The sequence below is a fragment of the Uloborus diversus genome, chromosome 10, assembly GCF_026930045.1.
Source record: "Uloborus diversus isolate 005 chromosome 10, Udiv.v.3.1, whole genome shotgun sequence".
NCBI lineage: Eukaryota > Metazoa > Arthropoda > Arachnida > Araneae > Uloboridae > Uloborus > Uloborus diversus.
In genome coordinates this window covers 125,046,577-125,067,828 of record NC_072740.1, presented here as the reverse complement: position 1 = coordinate 125,067,828, position 21,252 = coordinate 125,046,577, and the positions used below count along the sequence as shown (strand labels likewise).

The 21,252-nt window shown below is 31.0% G+C and overlaps 1 protein-coding gene across 1 annotated transcript in view; it reads left to right on the top strand.

The window, feature by feature from the left end:
• Positions 1–13,654, top strand: part of LOC129231268 (septin-2-like) — a 33,681-nt gene extending 20,027 nt beyond the window's left edge. The window contains exons 7-11 of the mRNA XM_054865551.1: positions 1,138–1,227; positions 2,980–3,076; positions 5,825–6,036; positions 8,000–8,089; positions 11,975–13,654. Of these exons, the coding sequence (XP_054721526.1) occupies positions 1,138–1,227; positions 2,980–3,076; positions 5,825–6,036; positions 8,000–8,089; positions 11,975–12,157 (672 nt within the window). The 3' untranslated portion in view covers positions 12,158–13,654. The remainder of the gene's footprint in view (positions 1–1,137; positions 1,228–2,979; positions 3,077–5,824; positions 6,037–7,999; positions 8,090–11,974) is intronic.
• The last annotated feature ends 7,598 nt before the right edge of the window (positions 13,655–21,252 follow it).

The following is a 21,252-nucleotide window of genomic DNA, read 5'->3' as shown; positions in this document are numbered from 1 at the left end:
GTGTTTTTTTTTTACATTTAAATACTGTTCACACATGCCCAACCTTCAGTTCAGCTCATGGTTTCTTGAAATGTTCAGAATGTTGATGATTAGCAGCTAAATACATAACAGAATGACAAGTGGTTGGCGCAACTACGTCAGTCAATGTTTACTTTGTTTCGGCAACTGCTTGTCACTCTTATGTGTCTAACAGCCAACAGTCAATGCAGTCGTACCCCAATTTAATGAATTCATTGAGACCAAAACTTTTATACGTTAATTCGGGGTTATTCGTAATATCGGGGTGTGAAATCTTTTTTAAAAATTGTACTTACCTTATCTAAAACCCCTAATAAGCAACTGCGCAAGAATATCGATAATTAGAAAGTGTACGCTTTTTATTCAGCATTCCACGACTTATTATACACTAGTTAATTTGAAATTTTAAACGATTGAGTGTTTTGATTTTATGGAGAGAAGAAAATACTGTGTCATTTGCTGCATGTGATATGTTTTTTAGTTTTCAGGCCATGTAAAAAAGCATTTAAAAAAGTTAGTTTTAATGGGAGTTTCTTTATGACTTTCTCCATCAGAATCACTATTTGTTGATTGCCCCCTCTCTCGTCAAAAATGGCTGATTCCAAGAAAAGTCTTTTTCTGCTTCAAACAATATGGATATAACATTTGGGAAACACTTGCCAAACTCAAATTAACAAAAAAAAAAAAAAGCTTGTTAAAATAATTTTTTAATTCAGAGTTTATCATTCGGTAAATATGGGTTCTTGCCTTCTTTTTTGTCGGGGGAAAAAAAAGGGCTAAATCGCAAAATTCGTGAAATAGAGTTCGTTAAATCAGGGTCCGACTGTATTTTGAGCCTTTAAAGTAAGCAAGTGCTTAACTGAAGGTTGTACAATATGTGCTATCAACATTTAAATGTAAAATAAACACTTAAGTAATACTTCTCATTCTCAAAAGTGTTTATAAATTTTCTAACTCTGTATATTTTAAAGCATTCTTTTTTTCCATACTTGTATTGTCAAAGCTCATTCTTACCTTTTTACTGTTCAATTGATAGGAGTTTTTTGATGATATTTGTTTGCTTTTAAGACTTGTTTTGCTCTTGTAATAATACATGGTTATATTTTTACTTCCCTATAGATAATGAGTGAATTGGTCAGCAATGGAGTTCAAATATATCAGTTTCCCACTGATGATGAAGCTGTACAAGAAATTAACTCCACCATGAATGTAAGTTTTGTGCACTTATATATATATATATATATTAAAATATTGAAAGATGAAATAAACCTAATAAAAAGTTCGTAGAAGAGTGAAATGATTAATTGAAATGATGCATCCTGGATATTCGCTGCTTTCCGATCAAAGACAACCCCTCCCCGCATAATCAAATCACATGATTAATGTTAGAAATGTCATTTGATTTTTTTCCCTTTTCAACAGAGATTGAAAAAACCCGGGTTTATTTTATTATTATTATTATTATTATTTTTTTTTTCAAGAAAGCCCAGCCAGTTTTTGATCAAAACCACAGGTTTTTAATAAAGAAGCCAGGCTTTTTTGGGTTTTTCAAATATCATTTTATCTACAATCTCTGTTGAAACATTGTGTACTAAACTACTGCTTTGCTGCTTTTACTTTTTATAGAGCTATCAGAAGTTTATTTCAAGTAGGATATTGTGACGATGCTTAAAACACTATAGTTAAGAAATTTCAATGTGCGGAACATTTTTTTTTTAGAATTAAACAAAATAATTGTTATTTTCTGATTATGTATCAAAAAGCTCATTGATTTTTACAACAGGCTAAAAATATTTTTTAAAGTTGTCATCCCAAGTAACCATCAATCAGAAAATTTGTTGGAATTCTGGAAAAGGTCTCTTAACTTGGATTCCATCATAACAGCTTTAGAAGTCAAATTTTCTGCAGATAAATTGCCTACATTTTCATTGACCAATTTCCGTCCAAATTGCGTGAAAGAGGTTTCGTTTGAAAAAATTAAGGGAGGTACATCACCTTGCATTTTTGAACTTGAAGGGGGTTGTTGGAGATATGGAATTGTAATACAAAACATGGAACAAGGTGAAGGAAGCACCAGACATCATTCAGGTTTTAGAAAGGAAACATTTTTTCCTGATAACTTGGAAAGCACTTCAAAAATTGTACACAGTATCTTCCTCTTTTAGCTCACTTTGTTGCACCAATACATGGTTGCAAAGTACAAAAGGTGAAGATAGGCTAAATGGGTTAGCCATGTTAAGCATTCACCTGCAATGGATTTTCCTGCACCGGACCAGTTGGTGGAAGCTAAGTTTCTTCTAATCCATGTAAATTGTTTTTTAAAAATTATTCTTTTGAATAAAAAGTTCTTTTGCTAATTATGGTGTGTTAATGCCTCCTCCTCATACACCGTGAAAATATTAAACTTAGAAAGTGCCACCCCCCCTCTATTTTAAGTTGGATACGCCCTTGCTGAAACACCAATCAAAATTTATTACCAATTAACTGAAACAACATGAAAGTTTTATGAATGTTAACTATATGCATTTGTGAGGGCAAAATTGAAGTTATTCAGACATTATGTCACAATTGAACAAAGCAGTTTTGGTCATGATCAATCGGACAGAGGTCATAATTGCTCATTGGAACAATCGAACTTCCTTACACTTTTACTCCCATTAACTTAAGCACTTTACTATGTATTAAGTGTTTTGACTCTTATATGATTGATTTGAAGCATTAATTTGTTAAACATTGTTCCAGTACTAAAGCCTATTTTTGGAGCACATCCCTGAAGTCATTCAACATTTTGATTAGAAACTTAAAACAATTTCAGTTGGAAAAAAATTTTTCCTAACTTTTCTCCTTATATTTTTGAGTCGATTATTGGCTTACTATCAAAAAAAAAAAAAAAAAAAAACAATAATGACTTGACTTTTGTTTTTACCTTTGCATAAAATATGCCTAATTTTATTATTTCAGACTCTTCTTCCATTTGCTGTTGTTGGCAGTACAGATTTTGTTCGTGTTGGGAATAAAATGGTTCGTGCAAGACAGTATCCATGGGGGACTGTTATGGGTAAATATATAGTTTTAGCAAATAGAATGTAAAATCCTTCAAAGTAAAATTTAAGCATTTTTTATGCAAGAAAAATGTTGGCATAAAAAGCAAAGAAAGTTAAACCTATTGATGTAAATAGATGCCATGTCAATAGGTTATTTTAAAAACATTCAAGTAAGCTGACCAGTTTTGAATACAATCATCCCCGTCATCAGTGCCTTGCTGAGAAGTAGAAAACATTTCAAAGTTGCTGTTTAAATACTTGAGAGATGACTCCCATCTTTCAAGTATATTTTGATGTTGAAATATTTTATAAGTACAAGGTTGCCAACCTTGGAGAAACAATTTGAGGAGCATCTGTGGTGACTTTGAGGATCATTTTGAAATTTTGCATAGCAACTCGGTGTTGTGTATAAAAATGTACAAACAAATTAAACCTTCTTATCTAAAATTTTTTTTGAACTTTGATAATCATTTTAAGCTTAAGATAAGAATAATTATTTTTGAAGTAATAACCCTTTAACCATTTTAACCCTATAATTTTAAACACTATGTCATGCTTTGAGTATAAGGGTTTAATTTTCCAAATTAAATGTTTAATAAACTAGCAAAATATAATAAAAATGAATTTAATTTTATTAAAATCTTTGGTGGAGCCTGGTCAGAATAAAGATCTGACGGGAAATGCGGAACAAAATAACTTTTTTGCAGAGTTTCACCATGTTTGCGGAGCAGTTGGCAACCCTCTAAGTATGTAAACAGCAATCTTGCAATGTTTTCTTTTCTTCAGTTAGGCACTGACAAAGGAGGTGACTACCCTCAAAACCAGGCTACCTATTTTAAGGTTTTTATCGGCACTTATTGACATTGTACTCATTTTAATATTTTTTGGGGAAAGTATTTGATTTTGAGAAATATAATTACATTTCAAAGTCTGTAGAACAGTTTTAGGTAACTCCCATATTCTCTTAAGTTTTAGGCATCGCAAAAGGTTGAATTAGTGCCTTAATAGGAACTATGTCTTTAAGATATGCAGTATGAGGAAATATTTTTCCAAGTAAGGTTGCATTCACTACCGCATAGGCAAAATTTATTATGCTGTTTACTTAATTCTTCAAGGAAAATTTATGATGTTTTCTGTATGTATTTTACTTAAAATTTTAGGATAAATACGTATTTTACACGGGGTGTCTGTGCACCAGGAAAATCATGGATTTTGACTATGATCGAAAATGGTATGGAAAGTCATGATTTGCAGCAAAAAAATGCTCAAAAATCATGGAAACTACAATTAGTAATGGATTTTGAGTTCAAGAAGATGCATATTTAACGAATCGTACAGATTTGGTGCAATGTCTCAATAAAAATTTAAATATATAGAGATTTTTTCGATACATATAAACAATTTTTCTATGTAAGAGATATGGAAATTTGTTGGGATTTTAATACATAGAATATTTCGAGATGTGGAAGTTCGATGTACGGACCCTTGACTATATTTATAGAATAGTAAAACTTTCTGTTGCTGCTGGAACAAAGTGATGCCACATTTGAAAAAAGAATTAATGTTCAAAAATAGTCAGACTATCAAATATGAGAAATAAAATGCTCATACAATGATTTAAATTGAGTATTTAAGCATCCAATAGCAATAGTCATCCCCAATTAATTTCAAAAAACCTAGAATGTCTGATGGAAAGTTCTCCTTAAAAACATAATTGTAATAGCAAAGTTATGGTAGTCAGCCACTGCACTAATCAGGATGTCAGTTCTTGAAAGTTTTATGAATGTGTTTATTGAAATAGTAAATTCTCTCTATTCTGAACACTTATGGGACCCAACAAAAGTGTTCAGATTATGAGGGTGTTCATTATAGGGGGAAATTGGGTAAATCGTATGTATTTGTCAAGACTATCAAAATATACATAAAAAGTAGTCGAAAACCTTTTAATTTTTAACCTTTTTTCATTTTGTATTTGTACTTTATATACGTTGTCATATTTTATTCACTATCAAAATATGTTCAGAATATCCTTGTGCTCACATTAGAAAGTGTTCATATAGAGAGAGTCCACTGTATTCCAATTTACTTTGATCATAAAACATTTCAGATTAATCTACTAGGAAGAATTTATGAACTAACTGCATTACTCTGATGAAAAATATGAATGACACAATAGAGCTTGAAAACCCCTCCTAAATTTCTGCAGTATGGGAATAATCAAGAAATTCACGGTCAAAACAGAAATCAGCTAGGCATTCAACCACAGCAATTCCTAGTAACTTTCAGGTGCTCAGTAGAAAAAATATCCACCTAAGACCTGACAAGCAAAGAACACCTTGTCATTTACAGTAATTTAGCATAAGGTGGTGCAAGCTCCACTGAGCTTTGAGTTTAGCATTCTGATGGACAACTCTCTCTAGCCACTATGAATTGGTTTACTAGTGAAACTGGTTTGTGTGATGAAATTGCAAGTTAAAAATTGTAATAGACTGCAGTAGTTGTATTTGTGAATGTCATAACTTATATAACTGCCATATACCAAAAATAAGTAGTCTTTTAACTTTTGATCGGTTTCTTATTTTACAAATTCTTGATGTTAGTTTTTTCATGATCCCAAAGTGGTGTGCATCATCTCAAGTACTGAATGTTATCAGATTTTTGTGGCATACATATATTCATTTAAACTGTTTCTCAGAATTTTCTGTTAGTTTTTGCTGTGCATTTCCACTTAAGTATATTTCATTGCATTATCTCTTTTTCAGTTGAAAATGAAAATCACTGTGACTTTGTAAAACTGAGAGAAATGTTGGTTCGAACAAACATGGAAGACACCCGAGAGCAAACACACGCCAGACATTATGAATTGTACAGAAGAATGCGTTTGGAGCAAATGGGCTTTTCAGACGTTGGAGCCGACAATAAACCTATCAGCTTTCAAGAAACATATGAACAGAAAAGACAGGAGCACCTTCAGGTATTTTTAATTTTGTGCATTCTTCTTATGCGTGTTATGAAAGTCGCCAGCGATTACAATTCATTTACTGTACTTAAAGCATACTGTGTATTATAAGGAATGCTTACAAATCAACCTTTTGCTGCATTTTCACAATTTCATCTTTCAGAGGTTCTGACTTATTTGATTTTTATCTTACCATTCAGGATTAATATTTTCATCAATGATTTATTTTTTATAAAGTGGTCTTTATTTGTTATTAATAATAGTGCTGGAATTTTCATATGCACTTTCTTCACTTCAATCTCACACTAATTGCTTTTTAACTTACCATCACATTAGTCCATACTAAGTTTATCTTCAATTATCTTGATAAAATCTTATAACCTTCTTACAGTGAAATATGTATTTTTAATATTATGAGTTTAACAAATATAAAAATATGTAAATGTGAGACATATGATAATTTATATGACGTGCCAGCTGCATTTGTGCATTAATTTTAACTAGTAAAAAGTAGAATTCGTTCCGATCTAAATTTTATTTCGTTTGTGAACCATTTCTTCAAATTTTTATATTGACAACAAAAATTCAGTCCTAAACAAGTTCTGAAAAGGCAGTGTTTATTTAGTTTTATAAAGTTCTGAATACCCAGTCACATAAACTGTATTCCATGTATCTCTTTAAATGTTTTTTTAATTGATCATTTTAAGGGAAATACAGTGAAACTCTCCTGATATGGACAGTAACAGGACAAACATTTTTGTCCTTTAAAGAGGGTGTCCGCAGGATGTTGGTTTATGATTTTATAGCATCTGCATAACTGTTTTAACATTAGTGTTTTAAATATAAATGTAATAATCAATACTATTTTATCAGATTTTATTATATCAATTTGCATTTCTAAACCCTGCTTGGTGCACTACTGAGTGCAAACTTTCGGATTCATCATTATTACAAAATTCCACTCTGATGTATCATTTTCTTAAAAAATCCAAGACAATGCAAGCAACTTGGTATTGTTTGTTTTAACTCCCCTGATCACATTCAAAACATCACAAGTTTTGAGCAATTTCCTACCTAATTTATGCACCTTTCGTCTTATTGATGAAATGATTTAAATCTAGTTATCTGTAATCAATTTTGAAAGCTTAATTGCAGTATCCATCTGTGAACTGAATTTTTATTCTCTTACTCTTGGGATTTAAGCCTAATGTATAATGTATTAGAAACCTCTTTTGTACAGACATCTTCAAATATGGACACAGACTGTATTTTAGGGGTAAATTTACTTTCCTTTTTTTTTCAGAAAAATTATTTTCAAAATAAAAAAAATGAAATTTAAAGAATAAAAAATTTAGCTTAAGAAAATATGTTTCATTTATAGAGATAATGAAAACCAATTGTTCTATAGAGCTATGCAGGATTAAACTTTATTCTGTCCAAAAGCTGCTCTGGTGAGAAATATGAACACAGACCTATGACTCGGACAGTAAACAATTTTGTTTAAGGCCAGCATGTATGGCACAAAATTGAAACCTGTTGTTATTCACAAAGCAGCCATACTCCAGTGCTTTAAAGGTCTTTCAAGGATATTAAAATTGAAGAGCCTGGAGGACAACCAGCGAACCACTATTGTGTCAAATTGACTTGTGACTTTGAGTAAAAAGTTTACTGTACAAATAAGACATTTGGTTTTCTTCATTGACATTGCAACTTCCCAGTTAAAGGACATTCATTCAAAAAATATAGAGATCATCTTCTTGTTACCAAATACAGCGTCGAAATGTCAAGAGGAGTGTCAGTTAGAAGGGGTTTTACTGTATATATCATGAATTAAAAATCAAAACCAAGTGATGGCAGGGTTGACAAAAAATGTTATCTAATTTTCAGTGCATTCCAGTTATGTTTTCCTCATAAAAATAAAAATTAAAAAAAAAATCCTTAAAGGGTTTTTATTGGAACTTTTATTCATTTATTGTAGGAACTACAGAGGAAAGAAGAAGAGATGCGGCAAATGTTTGTTGTACGTGTTAAAGAAAAGGAATCTGAGTTGAAAGATGCAGAGAAAGAGGTAAGGGAAGAGGCATAAAACCCAAAATATTTTTTAAGTTATGTTCAAACCAATATTGTAACAATATTTTTCTTAACTGTTATTCCAAATTATTTTTAGAGTTTGTTTAATGGTGCCAAGCATGTGAAATAGTTTAAACTTATTTTTAAATTATGACAGGTTTCTTGAAACTTTTTTTTTTAAATGTGACTCAATCTCATATTGTACTTAATGTAAGCACCATACTGAATTTTAACATCAAAAGATAACATTTAAAATCAAATGGTTCAGGTATTTTAATATACACCTTACCATATGATAAGACATTTTTTAAAAAATTTATTTATTGCTATTAACCTTTGCCATTTTTAAAAACCAAGTTTTATCTGTAAACACCTAGTCAGATGATTCCAAGGTCACATGCAGGACAATTTAGACTAAATTTTCCTTATAAATTCATATACATACACAAATTGATAAGGAATGAAAGTTAAAAGTTTGTTGAGCAAGGTGCAAGTACTTGATTAGAGTTGCCACTGGCGACTGAAATAGCGACTATTTTTGACTATAGGCGACTGGCGACTTTTTTGATCAAAAACGACCTGAAAGCGTCTATTTTTCAAAAATTGGCAACTATTTACAATTTTAGGCGATTTTTTTCATGTTTTGTGATATTTATTGAAAAAAAAGAGCGATGGGTATGACGTGCTCGACATGTGTGTCGCGAAAAATCAGACCTGCCAACTCTCCCGTTTTTCACGGGAGACTCCCGTTTTTTACTCCATTCTCCCGGTTGTACGTTTGAGTATCCATTTCTCCCGTTTTTTTACTCTTTTCGGGTTTTTTTTCCTTTTTTTTTAAATTAAACTTAATTTTCTTCCTTAAAATAGATACTCACAGCCTTAATAGATGGCGTGACTAGCAGAGCAAACCCGCACTGCTCAGTGAGCTTACGTTCGACGAGCACGACCGGTTAGTTAATCACGTGACAGCTAATGATCACGTGCTCTAATCAACTGCTTAGAATGGTAACGGATGCGGTAACCGGCTGATCATAGAACGCTGCGGTTAGTAACCGGTTACTTACCGGTCGACCGGTGAGGTTCGTCGAACGCAAGGCGAGCGGCAAACATTCGATGGGTGCGTTTGGAGTGTCGGCCGAAATGCTTCCGGCGATGGAGTTTTGGTTTAACTCCACGTTCGCACTTCTACTTCTATCTCACGCATGCGCTGTTTACGCGGTATTGTTCAGTTTCAGACGCATGCTAACTGCGCCGCGTGTTTTCATCTTGTTCCTTAATCTACCGCATGCGTGTAGTTTAACATTCATCTTTAGCGATGTCTGAAAAAATGTAATATCTACAAACTTATAAGAGCTATTATACGAGTGAATTCTCTTTCATGAAAAAATCAAATAAATACTTGTTATAACAGTGCTTTTTACTTATTATAGCATCGTTTAAAATCTCCCCATATTTCTCCCTTAAAGCTTTGACTGGATCTCCCGTTTTTTCTTTTCATAAGGTTGGCAAGTCTGAAAAATGCTTCTTTTGTTTTAGATTTCTATCCTTTTGCATCTTGTAAATGTTTTAATGTTTTTGACAATAGGAAATTATTTTGGCATACGCTATCTTTTATAAACTTATTTTATGATTTATTTTGATAAATAATAAATCTTTGGAAGCACGCCAACATTAAACTTATACGTCCCGGATTATTTTTCCCGTATTTGAGATTTCAATCCTTTTGCATCTTGTAAATATTTTTATATTTTTGACAATCAGGCATAAGTTTGATTGTATGCTACCTTAGATTAACTTATTTTGGTTTTATTTTAATAACTAACAAATTTTATAGAATTTCGGTGACAAATAGATGCTTCTTTGATTTAAAAAGCCAGTTAAAATCTAAACTCATCACTGTTAAAACAGAAATAAAACAATCCAAATCCCTTATTAGACCAATCATTTTATATGGTACTGAGACACGGGCGATTGAAACAGGAGAAAATTGGCTGCTCATTTTTAGTCTAAAATGTCTGAGTGGATGCTAAATGAAGACTAATTATAGGACACTCTTTGGCAAAATACCAACGTGTAAAAATAACAAAGGAACTATAAAAAAAGGCGTATGTGCACACAAAGCATATAAAATTACCTGGGGGAACTAAGAAAGTTGATAGACTTTGAAGGAAAACAGAAATTTTAAAAATATGATTTAAAAAAAAAAGCAGAGAGGAATAAAATAAAACAGTATCAGCTGAACGTGTCAAAAGACAAGGCAGAGGTGAGTAAGAAACACAATCAAGAGTTTCCAGATTCTCTATTAGAATTGGCAAACCATGACTGAAATCAGCTATTGAGAAAAGTGATTTATCCGAAATTAGCATAGCAAAAGGAATTGAAGGTGCAGAAAAGTTACAGGAGGTAGGGGGAGGGGGAGAGAACAAAAAGAAACAAAAGTTAAAACTTATTGTTAACAAAAGAAAAACCAAGTTTTATTGATTGTGTCACTAAAACCCTAAGAAATGTCTTTAGTTTTCCATTTGTCATCAAAGTTTAAATGTTGGAAATTTTTAACTATGCAGCAATTGTTTGTTTCAATCACACACAAAACTCACTTAATAACTCTTTTATGTTTTTAAAACCAGAGTAAGAATGTTTAACTGGCCTTGAAATTAAAAAAAAAAATCTGCAGATTTTTTTTTCACTTTGTGATACTTAAAACGTGACGCTACACGTAACATCTCCATGATGTTATGTGAAAAGTAACTTACATTTTTAAAACAGTAATTCTATCAAAAAATGCAAGAAATGAACTAATTAAATGAGGAAACACTAGTTAAATCTGAGAAGTTAAGTTTTGATTTTCTCGTATGTACTAGATGTAGTTATGTTTCAAGATGTGTGATTGTCTCATGCAATGTTGTTTTTGTAGCAAATTAAAAAAAGAATACTGGTAAAAGCAATTTTAGATTCAAAATGCAACTTAACTGTTCCTCTGAGGAGACTATTTAGGCGACTATTTTTTAAATTTCAGGCGACTAAAGCAACTATTTTCAGGTAAAATTTTGATGACAACCCTACTTGATTCATGTTACTTATTAAAAATGAAAAATGACTAGTTTCTTCTTTAGTTGGTATTTTATAATTAAGTTTACCTGTCTTATGTGGGGCACACTTTTGGACATGTGCTTCTTGATTGTGGCGATATATTCTTCGAATCTGTTGTTGCAATCTTTTGCTTTCCTACGAAATATTTTTAGTGCTAATTTCGAAAGGAAAAAATCAGTGGGCCATTCCACAGAAAATCAGACATTTTGTCTCAAGCGTTACAGCTCTATATTTTGTGCCTAGTAGTATTTAAGAAAATGTATTTTTTCCCTAATAAGCTATATATTGTGTTTTTTCACACAAATATATTTATTTTGCACATAGCATGTTTTGAAATTAAATATGGATCTGTCTCATGCATGACAAAATGTCTGCTTTTTCATGGAATGGCCTAGTAACTTTTGTGGACACTTTTGAGGAAAAAGGGGAAAAAGAATATATTTCTTGAAAATGAAAAACTAGCATTTCCAGCAATTATAAAAAGGTTTCAAAGATATTCGAATAATTTTTGATTGAGAAGTTGAGCCTAATTCTTTTTCCAAAATGTTGAGATTGACTGAAAGCAAACTGGAGGTTTATCACGATCGACAGGTTGCCTACCGCTGGTTTAGGAAATTGATTAGGAAATTTTGTGTCCTTTTTCGAATGCACCTAGCTTTTACATTACTTTCATTTCCAATTTTTGGATTTGAATTTTTGGGATAATATCACTTACATAAATTATCAGTTAAAAATAAAAAAAACATTTGAATGTGGTGTTATTTTACAAATAACATTCACTTTTGTTTTTCAGCTACATTCTAAATTTGATGCTCTTAAAAAACAACATGCTGAAGAAAAGAAGAAACTTGAGGAAGATCGAAAAAAGCTAGATGAGGACATAAACAATTTAAATAAACGTAAAGTTAATGTGCAACAGGCCCAAACACAGGCTCCATTTCAGTCATTAACTCTTGGGAAAAGTAAAAAGAAATAGCCTTCCCCCCCTCCATGGGCCATTTTTATGTAGCAGTCATTGCATTTCTTTCAAAAAATTTTGTATTTACAGCTTGTTTTATTGATGTAAGCATTATTTATAGAAATACTCTTGCTTTTTTATTTTGTTAATTTTACTCATATTTTTTATATTTGTATATGTTACCGCTAAAGTGCAAAAATCACTTATTCTGCAGATTACCTAGGTAATGTCCAGATTCATTAGAATGATCCATTATAGTACCAAAAATTTTCATTTCTCAAATTACCTTAATAGTTTGCACTTTGCTTATTAAACACTCATTGAGATTAAATAATATATTTTCTGGAGCTAAAGCAGCATTTTTGGATTGCTTTAAATAATAAGATGTTATTTTTGTGTGTGATGCCTTTTGATATCAAAAAACTAAACATTATTAATCAACAAATTAGTTGATATAATCAATCATCAATCAGTAAAAGACTCGAAAACGATATACAAATTGTTTAAAATTTTACAATTAAGGAAATGAATTTGCAAAACCTGTAAAAATGTTTAACTTCTTAGTGAAATCTAAAGATCAATGATACCTTGAATTACATTGTAATTTTTTGAACTGGAACTTAGACTTTTATGATATGGAGGGATAAATTGCAAAAAACTCCTGAGGCCTCTTGTTAACACAGCAAATCAGTTGAGCTGCAGATTAGCCAGGTAATGTGCACTGTAATGGCTATTGAGCTTTAGCAGCAGGCTTGGAGTTATCGCGATTATGTAATTGTCATCAACCATAATCAGTTGCCTTTCTTATATCATCATTATCAAGGTATTTAAAGTACCTGTTATCGTAATTTTATTCTGTTATCAAGATTACAAGTCCAAGAATAATTTCTTAAGCACCTGAAATCAAAGTTGAAAAGTCGAAAGATTCTTTCAAAAGCATACAAAGCTTTTTTTATTAAAATATGTTATTAATAGTGTTTTGCTAATTTTAAGTTAACTAATCAAAAATTTTTACTTTTTGTTTTATTCTATTTTCTACCTACATTCAGAAATTTCAATGAAAAAAAATGTAGTTAGCTCATCAATGGACTCATAACCAACATATGATTATATGTTTCTCCACACAAGCATCAAATTTTTGCTTAAAATGCAAAGGAAAAGGAACTTGGTTTCTAAAATTAAATGTTTCAAGTTTGTAATTGTATTTATAATATTAATCACTCCTCTGTAATCATAGTCTCAATTGTAATCTATTTTTTAAAAGTCATTACAATCAAAATGTAATCTTTGTAATCAGTCGCATTTGTCTGTAATTGACTTCAAGCCTGTTTAGCAGTTTCATATATATACTTTCTAAAACTCATTTTCACTTTGTATGTTATTAGAATGGACCATTTTAAATGTGGTAAAATTAAATATGTTCTTTATTTGTTGATAAATGTTTCTTTTTGCTCTCTGTAATTTATTGTTTTTTTATATATATATAATACAATGTGGAGTATAAATTAAAAAAATTATACAATCAGCAGGTGACTGTTATAGTGATGGCTTATTTTTTGGATTTTTTCTTTTGACATCTAAGTATTTTCTACTTATACGTTGAAAAAATAACTACAGTGAAACATGTTTAACACAAAAATGCTTAACATGAAAATGCATTTAAATGAAGTGACATAGCGGTCCAGACAGTATACTGTGCAATTTAATACAAGTCTTTTAACCCGAAATTCTTTTAACGTAAAAAATTTTTTTGGTCTCTTAAGCTTGGTGTTACTCAAAACTACTAAGTGTGTGTTTTCACTGTTAGAGATTTCAGCTGGAAGAGTTAGGAGCGAGAAGGCTTGGTGTAGGTATTTACAGACTGCAGTTCTGCTGTGAGACATGTTTGGTTGAAGGTGGAGAGTTGAAATATATATATATATACATAATATTAATAATAAAAGTGAAAAATATTGAAAAGACCACACCAAGAGCCCGTAGATGCGCAACGCAGCAAAACTAAAAAGCCAAGTAAATATAAAATTAAGCAAACAGAATTACAAATATTAAACAAATTAAAAATAAAACATGATGAGAAAAAGCCACGGCTGATGAGCTCTGGATTCATACTTTATCTTTTCTTACTTAATAGCTGTTTGCATTTTTCCTTTTTCTCATCATTAATTATTTTTAATTTGTTTAATATTTGCAATTTTGTTTGCTTAATTATATATATATATATATATATATATATATATATATATATATATATATATATATATATGGGTTGCTTTAAATATAATCTTTACTTTGCTTTTTTAATTTTTCCAATTCAAAATGATAGCTCATAAAACTAATGGGAAGTTTTTTGCAATGTACGAAATTCTTCTTAAATGCTATTTAGTAAAGTCCCAAAAGTCCAAGGGTTGTGGTTTAATTTGAGTTGTTGAAAATTTCAATGTTTCTCTTTTGCCTTGCCGGTAAGAATGTTTTTTTTTTTTTGTTATTTATTCATGGGGTCATTTCAGAGTTTCACCAATCTAGGCTTTTCTTATACGTTGCATCTTAAAAGAGAAGAGCAGTAAAAAATTTAAAGTTTCTTTGAACTGTTAAATCAGCTGTTGCAGACTAAAAGAGGGATGAAATCAGATGTGGGGCACAAGAAATATATTTCCTTGTATGCCTATTAAATAATATAAATATTCCTTTTCAACTGCCAAGTCTAAAGTTTCTGTTAAAATCTGAAATTCAAAATATCTTACTGTTATGAAACTTCAACTGCATGCAATAAATTGATAAAGTGGTATTGGGAGTTTTGTGCTGCCAACACTCCTTAACCATGCAAAATATTGACCTGTCTTTGTGCATAATGGATTAAAGATTACTTTTGAAAAGATAACTTGATGTGAAAACAATGACTTCACTTAGCATTAATTTTCCCCTTTGCTCAACTAATTCTAACATGAGTGGTGGCCACTTGTTCCTGTCAATGATGTAGCAGTTGGAAATACTGTTTGCGATTTTAATAATTTGAAATGTTGTTCTGTAATATATTGAGCTGCCCTTCAAAAACTTGCTAGTTATACTTAGGCTTGACATAGGTTTTAAAAAAATGTAGTTTAAACCTTCTACAGCAACCAGTTTTTGAGGTATGTTACATACATGCACCTGCACTTACACTCGAATGACAAAACTTGGAAATGAGCTTGGATATAGCCAAAAGGGATTTTAGTTTCTCTTAATTTCTTACATAAATACGTACACAAAGGAGGTGACATCAACCCCAATTACCTCTACAATAACTTTTAATCAATATAATATTAGAGAATGAACTCTCAACAATAGGGATCTTTAACAGTACTCTCAATGCTTTTAAGAAAATGTTCTTTATTGTTAGTGTTGGACACTATTTTAATTATTTATTTCCCGTATGATAGAGTTGAAATAGTAATAGTACATAATTTCACTTTTTTTTGTCAAGAATTTTTTCTTTTTGTGGCTATGCCATAACTAATGGTTTGCAGTTTAGCTATTAAGGTAAAATGGCAAAATTCCACTTATATTGTTTAGAGGCTGGCCTATGCAGCCATCTAGGCAATAACAGTAAATGTATTTTCACTGCAGGAAAGTTAATCAATTTTTAAAATGAAAAATTCTTCTATTCAATATTTTGCGTGAATCAATTATGAACAGTCTCATTGGTTTCCTATACTTAAAATTATGTTTTGCTTTGATATCTTAATTGACTGATTTTCAATCGTTTAATACCTTTTTGCCTTAGGATTTTCTTACTTCCAACTTGGCCAAAGAAAATGAAATATTTCATAGCTCTTTAAAGAATGCAGGCAATTTCTTGAAACTTCATATGCCTAACAAGCACAAAGAACTATGAAAGATTATGTATTTTTAAGCCATTATCTCAAGTGGGTTCAGTATTTCTGACAACATAGTGTGAATGTTTTACATTGAATCGGCTAGTTTTTGCTTTTTTTGAGAGCTTATTAAGAGATATAAATGATAAATTAAGAATATTTATTCCATATTGGTAATGTATTTAAAATAAATGAAATGATACCACGTTTACACATGCATCATTTCTAAAATAAAGGCAATCTTTTGAAAATCTTTTACTAAAATATGTTTTCTGAAATGAATAGAGAGAAAAATATAATGGTTACCTTAACATTCAGTTCTGAGAGAATACAGGAGATTGGAGCCATAGCAACGTTAAACACAAAAACTATTGGCTCAACATGTGAGAGGAGCTACAAAATTTTTTTTCAAACAAGTTCTGATGGCTAGAACCCATGCAGCCTTTTAATGAAACTGAAGAACATTAAATAGTATTGATCACTTCAGTTCCAATGATGTTAATCAGCCACATGCAATTTTAGTCAACTTAAAATCATAATAGTTAAAAAGAAATAGTGTTTAGGTTATTACATAAAATGACTCAATAACCAATAAGAAAACATGATAGGTTACAACATCATTTAAAATTTTATGATTTCACATTTCTTCCGTTTCAGTGGTCAGCTTAAGAGTATTGTAAAAGTATTTAAAATATGTTGATGATGCAAACATCTGCCTCTAGGGAGTTAGTTGTCATATCCTTTAAGTTACTAAGTAGCATTGTTTAAAATATTTTTGTGATCTGCATCATAGATTTGTTGATATTATCATAATCAAACAGTTAATTGCTACATCTAATTCATTCTAGGCAAATATTGACAATATCTTTGATTTTCACAATTTCTGCAGTCTTAGAAACAATTTTTGATGTATTTTTTGAGAAAATGTAAACATGTTTTACCCATACACAATCAGTTTAGATCAATTTAGGATTTTTTAATAATCACAGCATTATGTTTTGCCAACATATTGCATTAAAAGTAAATTTAAAATGAGATTTGAAGAGCTGATTTCCAAATAGCAGTAAGTCTATTTTTTTCCCATTCTAGGCAAATGTGATTTTGATATGTTAGATTTAATATTAAATTTAAGAAAAAGATCATTTTTCCTACTTATCTATGAATGCTAATAACACAAAATTATATGGTTAATAAAATCCTGACAGTATAGTTATTTTCAAAGAAGGAAAGAAGAAAAAATGACTTACTTCGGTTTGAAAGTAATTCAAGGTGTTTTTTTTTTTTTTTGTATGAATTTGGCTTAAATTTTAGCTACACAATTTTGGAAGGTAGTTACCACAAATCTTCATCTATGAATTCTATTTCTTCATAACTATCATTTTAATTTATGTTTAGCATAAGGTGTATGGTTGTAAGTTTGTTTATAAAAGTATTAAAATTTATTCAGTTTGTTATTTCCCAAAGGCTTCAAGTAACTTCAAAATGTTTTTTTTTTTTGCGTCATATTGCTTTCAGGTTTTATTTTAGTAATGCCTTTTTTACACGAAATTTTTTCTCGTTCGATCTCTTAAAACAAACCAGGTTACTAGGGACTTAATTCTATTCAGTGAAAAACACTAATTTCACCCTCTATTTTCAATATGACTTAAACTTTTTTGGAAAATTCTCTTGTTGTAAATAAGTTGTGGAATTAATTTCTTCATTTAATCTACTAAAGCTTTGTTCTTAATTTGTATAGCTATTCTTCATTTCATCTGCGCAACCAATAAGGACTTCAAACATCAAAACAACATTAAAAGTATAGAAATTGCAATGAAAATTGCAGATATGTAATTTGGGAGTTACAAGAAACCCCCTTGTCAACGCAAAAACAGGAAGCTGAACGAAAAAAATTGAAGAGAGGTATTTTTGACTTGTTGGTTTGTGATGTCTTTTTATTCATACCTCATATCTCGCCTTAAAAAGGGGTTTCCTTGCAATAATGAAACACATGTAGTAATTTTTGCTGTTTAATGTTTTGCATAGAGGTAAAATTTTTACTTTATCAATAAGGGCATCACACACGTCACATGTGTATGTCATGTACTGTATTATGTCATATATGTATAAGAAAGGCTACGCAAAATCTAACGAGCTCAAATTCACAAAAACACTTGAATATATTAATGGCCAAACATACTTTAAGCTCCTAAAATTTTAGGCATCCTGTAATAAAATTTTCTGCAATTTTAGCCTAAAGATCGCAATTTAACTTCTGAAACTGATCGGTAATTTTGGTTTACATTTTTGAGAGATCTTTGATGCTCAGGATTTGGATGGAAATTTGCGTATAGGTTAGTTTCAAATTCATCTCTCTTTCTCTATAAAATTTCATCCCAATCGGAGATTGTTGAACTGGGACCACTAGGACACATGACATGGAATGACTCACATATATATTTAAAATAATTGGAACATTTTTGAAGTTAAGACCCCTTAGACCCCCAAATTCAAAAAAATCTATTTGTAAAATTAGCCACATGTTTTTGTGTATATTTTTTGTTACATATTTCAATAGTGAGTAATCTGATATATAGCAAAAGGATGGTGGAGTAGAAATGGGAAAAGGATTTGGTATGTCATAAAAGCGAAACTGTTTTAAATTTCAGTGCCTGTCACACTTGACTGCTGAATTCAATTGTCAAGAGTGTACTCTTTTTACAGTAGTGACTGAATCTGGTTGCAAATTATTGTGGCTTGGGCGGCGGCAATGGGTGCACTTTTTGGGAGGGGGGAGAGGGGGGGAGAAATAAATAAGTTTATTAGATATTTTTTGAAAAGACAAAAAAAGGGTTTAATATGATATTTTTTTAAAAATAATTATTTATCTTTGTATATAAACAAAAATAATTTTGTTTTTTTAGTGCACGAGGTCCAGGAAACCCCATACCACATGCAACTTCGAATTTTGGTGCAAAATCTGAACATACCTCAGGGTTCTACACCTCGAAGCCAGTTTTATAAATTTCAAATTGGTTTAAATTATTATATCATCTGAAATTTCCCCGAATTGGGAGCAAAAGAAACCCTCCATCCCTTTACGTAAAATGTTTAGATTTTTTCCCTGTACTAGAAGTTGGTTACATTTTTTTCGATTAGTTATAGCAGGAGATATAAGCTCTTCTATTTTAGGGAGCATTCAGCATTCAAGGATAAACGGGATTCACATTACCTTTATATTAAGCAGGAAGTGTGAAAATTTTGATATCTTTTCACCGAGGACGTGTGAGAATGGAGCAACCGATTAAGTCGGGGAACTTTTCTTTTTGCTTATTGAGCATTATTTTTATTCAATAAAATCTTCGTTTTTTCTTCACCTCAAACTTGAAAACAATTTTCGAACGTCCCACTAATTTTTTTCCCACTTTCCTCAAACGATTTTTTTTTGGCCTATTTTACTATTTTAACAATTAAGAAATGTTCTACTGTTGCAGTATTTTTTTTTTTTTTTAATCTTTCTTTTTACTAAACGTTTTTAAGGACATTTGACAGTTTTTATCATTTTATATAAATTGCGTCGCATATTTGAATTCTTTTTCCTACGGGGGACGGCACCCTTTCGTTCTAGATGAACTGTTTTTTAATTACGTTCTTTTTCTGCTGGGGAGGGGAAAGAGCGGGATTTTCGTTCAAACGTTTTCGTTAAATGCATCTCATCACTGATCAATCGGTGCTAGTTTTGCTTGCTATTCGCCTGAGTCACGATAGCGTAGTGGCTTGGCGGGTTAGACGATAAACAATATAGAGTTGGTGGATTCTATTTGCATTTTAAAGTTGTTGGTAATGTTATTTAATGTATTTATTTCTTTATTTGGCAAATTATTTTAAATTGCAAAGAAACCTTTATGTGTTTTTAAAGGGTATGTGCTCATTTTAATTAAAGAAAATGCTTATTTTACATCAGAGGAGAAGAGGAGTAAGAGATTTTTGTTTATTCAAGGGCATGGCCATTAGGGTGTCCCCTCACACCAAAAAAAATTTGACTTTTCAAGTCGCACACCCTCTTATATTTTTCCTTTTAGGTCAAAACAATTGTAAAAAAAGTTTCATATTATTTGAACAACGGCAACCCGTGCCCACTTGCGCCTGAAAGTGTAAACCAGCCCTGTGTACTAGAATTTAAAAAAAAAAATTTTTTTTTTGGAAATTTGAAATTTCATGTTGATAAAACGTTGCCCCTACACTCTCAAAAATGGACTTTCAAATTTGACGAAATTTTCTTCGTTTTTGACGAAACCACTTCCAGGGATATGCTCCGAGCGAACATTTCGTCAAATTGAAGAAACTGCTTTTGTTAGTGGTTTGAGGATGCGAATTTCGTCAAATGTAACGAAATATTTCTTCATTCTAGTTTTGTCAAATTAACAATCATTTTCGTAGTTTTGAGAGCATTAGTTTCGTCAAATTAATTTCGTCATATATAAGGACGTTAATTTCGTAAATTTTTAAGAAAATTTATTTCCTTTTTTTTTTTTCTTTCAGCACATTAATTTTTTTTTTTTTTTTTTTTGAGAATAAAGTCGAACCTCGTTAATTCGAACACGCTTAAAACAAATAACTGCTGAAATGAACTTTTTTGCAATCTTTGTCTTATTGTTTATTGTTTTTTGGAGAAACGAACCAACTTTTTATAATAATCGATTTTAATGGTCCCTTTAAGTTCGTTATAACGAGGTTCGACTGTATTTTATAAGATTCATGTGCGTGTGATCAAATCCTAACTTCAGAATCTTACCACCGTAGTTTCCCACTTTATTACGTATAGTCACTTTCACAGGTCCGTCATTTACGAGGTCAGGGGGTCAATTGACCCCCCCCCCTCCCGTCTTGATTTTTGAACATTCATGTTCAGTTTTTATACATGACTGGTCGTTGTTTTCGTTCGTTTTCTGTAAAATTTTTATTGAGTACAGACTCTTTGTCATATTTGGGAAAAAATTGAAACAACGGGCCGGCAGCCCCTCCCCCCCCCCCCATCAAAAAAAAAGACAAGTAATTGTTAAAAAAATGAGGCACATAAAATATGTCAAGAGAATTTTTATTTATGTAAAAATGCAAACAAACAACTTCTTAAAAAAGGTAAAACAAATCATTGCAGATTAAACTCCCCATGGTGTCCAATTAAACCCCCATAATGGGGGTTTTCCTTCAAAAAATCTAATTTTTGTCGGATATTTTCCAAATTTGGCACAGAGGTTCGTTATTGGAGACTCGGGAATTCAC